Source organism: Chiloscyllium plagiosum, unplaced genomic scaffold (genome assembly GCF_004010195.1).
Source record: "Chiloscyllium plagiosum isolate BGI_BamShark_2017 unplaced genomic scaffold, ASM401019v2 scaf_13927, whole genome shotgun sequence".
Taxonomy (NCBI): domain Eukaryota; kingdom Metazoa; phylum Chordata; class Chondrichthyes; order Orectolobiformes; family Hemiscylliidae; genus Chiloscyllium; species Chiloscyllium plagiosum.
Genome location: NW_025209504.1, coordinates 15,775 through 16,840, shown reverse-complemented (window position 1 = coordinate 16,840; position 1,066 = coordinate 15,775). Strand labels below are relative to the sequence as shown.

The window sequence follows — 1,066 nt, the reverse complement described above, 5'->3', positions numbered from 1 at the left end:
TCAGCGCTGAGGGAGTGGACGCTGTCAGAGGGTCAGTGCTGAGGGAGTAGGCACTGTCAGAGGTTCAGGGCTGAGGGAGTGGGCACTATCGGAGGTTCAGCGCTGAGGGAGTGGGCTCTGTCGGAGGTTCAGCGCTGAGGGAGTGGGCTCTGTCGGAGGGTCAGGGCTGAGGGAGTGGGCAATGTCAGAGGTTCAGCGCTGAGGGAGTGGGCTCTGTCGGAGATTCAGCGCTGAGGGAGTGGGCTCTGTCGGAGGGTCAGTGCTGAGGGAGTGGGCACTGTCGGAGGGTCAGGGCTGAGGGAGGTGGCACTGTCGGAGGGTCAGGGCTGAGGGAGTGGGCATTGTCGGTGGTGCCATCTTTCTGAGACAATACTAACCCAACGTCCTTCGGTCAATATCTCACCCTCAACCAGGATGGATCAAAGGTAGTTGACCATTATCATCATCAGATTGGTTTTTGGCCTAGGTTCTTGCTGTGCATCACTGTACGGGTCACGTACGGTGCTAGTAAAATGCAACTCTGCCTTCGTGCTGTTTGACAAGTTGCCCTTTCGACGGGCTGAAGGTACTCCCCCACCCCACCGTTTCCCCGGGGTCTCCCAATGTGTGTGACGCGGTGAATATGGGGGAAATGCAATGGTGATTGTGTACTGGTGATGGGTTAGTAGGAAGGCTGTGGGATGAATGGCCTGCCTGGTACTCACGGGTTGACGTCTGGATGCCCCATCCAGCGGGCGTAGAGGGTCTTGGCTTTCTCGTTGCACGTTGCCAGACCATTGGAGCAAGCGATGCCCGCCACAATCTCTTGGGCAAACCTGGGCACAGAGGCAACATTGAGAGGGAGTCCTTACCCCCCACCATTTTGACATACACCATCGCCCCCCCCCACTGGACGGTCGGGGGGGGCGGGGGTAGTGGAGACACGGGGTTGACCCAGAGCATTCTCGCGGGAGCGAGAAGGGAGGGGGTGGAGGTGGAGAGGAAGGGGGGAATGTGAGGACACAGAAAGGATGGGGAAGGGGAAGGAGGGTGTGATAGTGGAGGGAGATGGGAGGTATGAGGGGTG

General features: G+C 58.9%; 1 protein-coding gene across 1 annotated transcript in view; it reads right to left on the bottom strand.

Annotated features, from left to right (window-relative positions):
• Positions 1-704: 704 nt before the first annotated feature.
• LOC122546798 (aminopeptidase N-like) overlaps positions 705-1,066 on the bottom strand; it is a gene marked incomplete at its 3' end in the record, with an annotated part of 9,545 nt that continues 9,183 nt past the window's right edge. The window contains exon 4 of the mRNA XM_043685429.1: positions 705-815. Coding sequence (XP_043541364.1) covers positions 705-815 — 111 coding nt within the window. The remainder of the gene's footprint in view (positions 816-1,066) is intronic.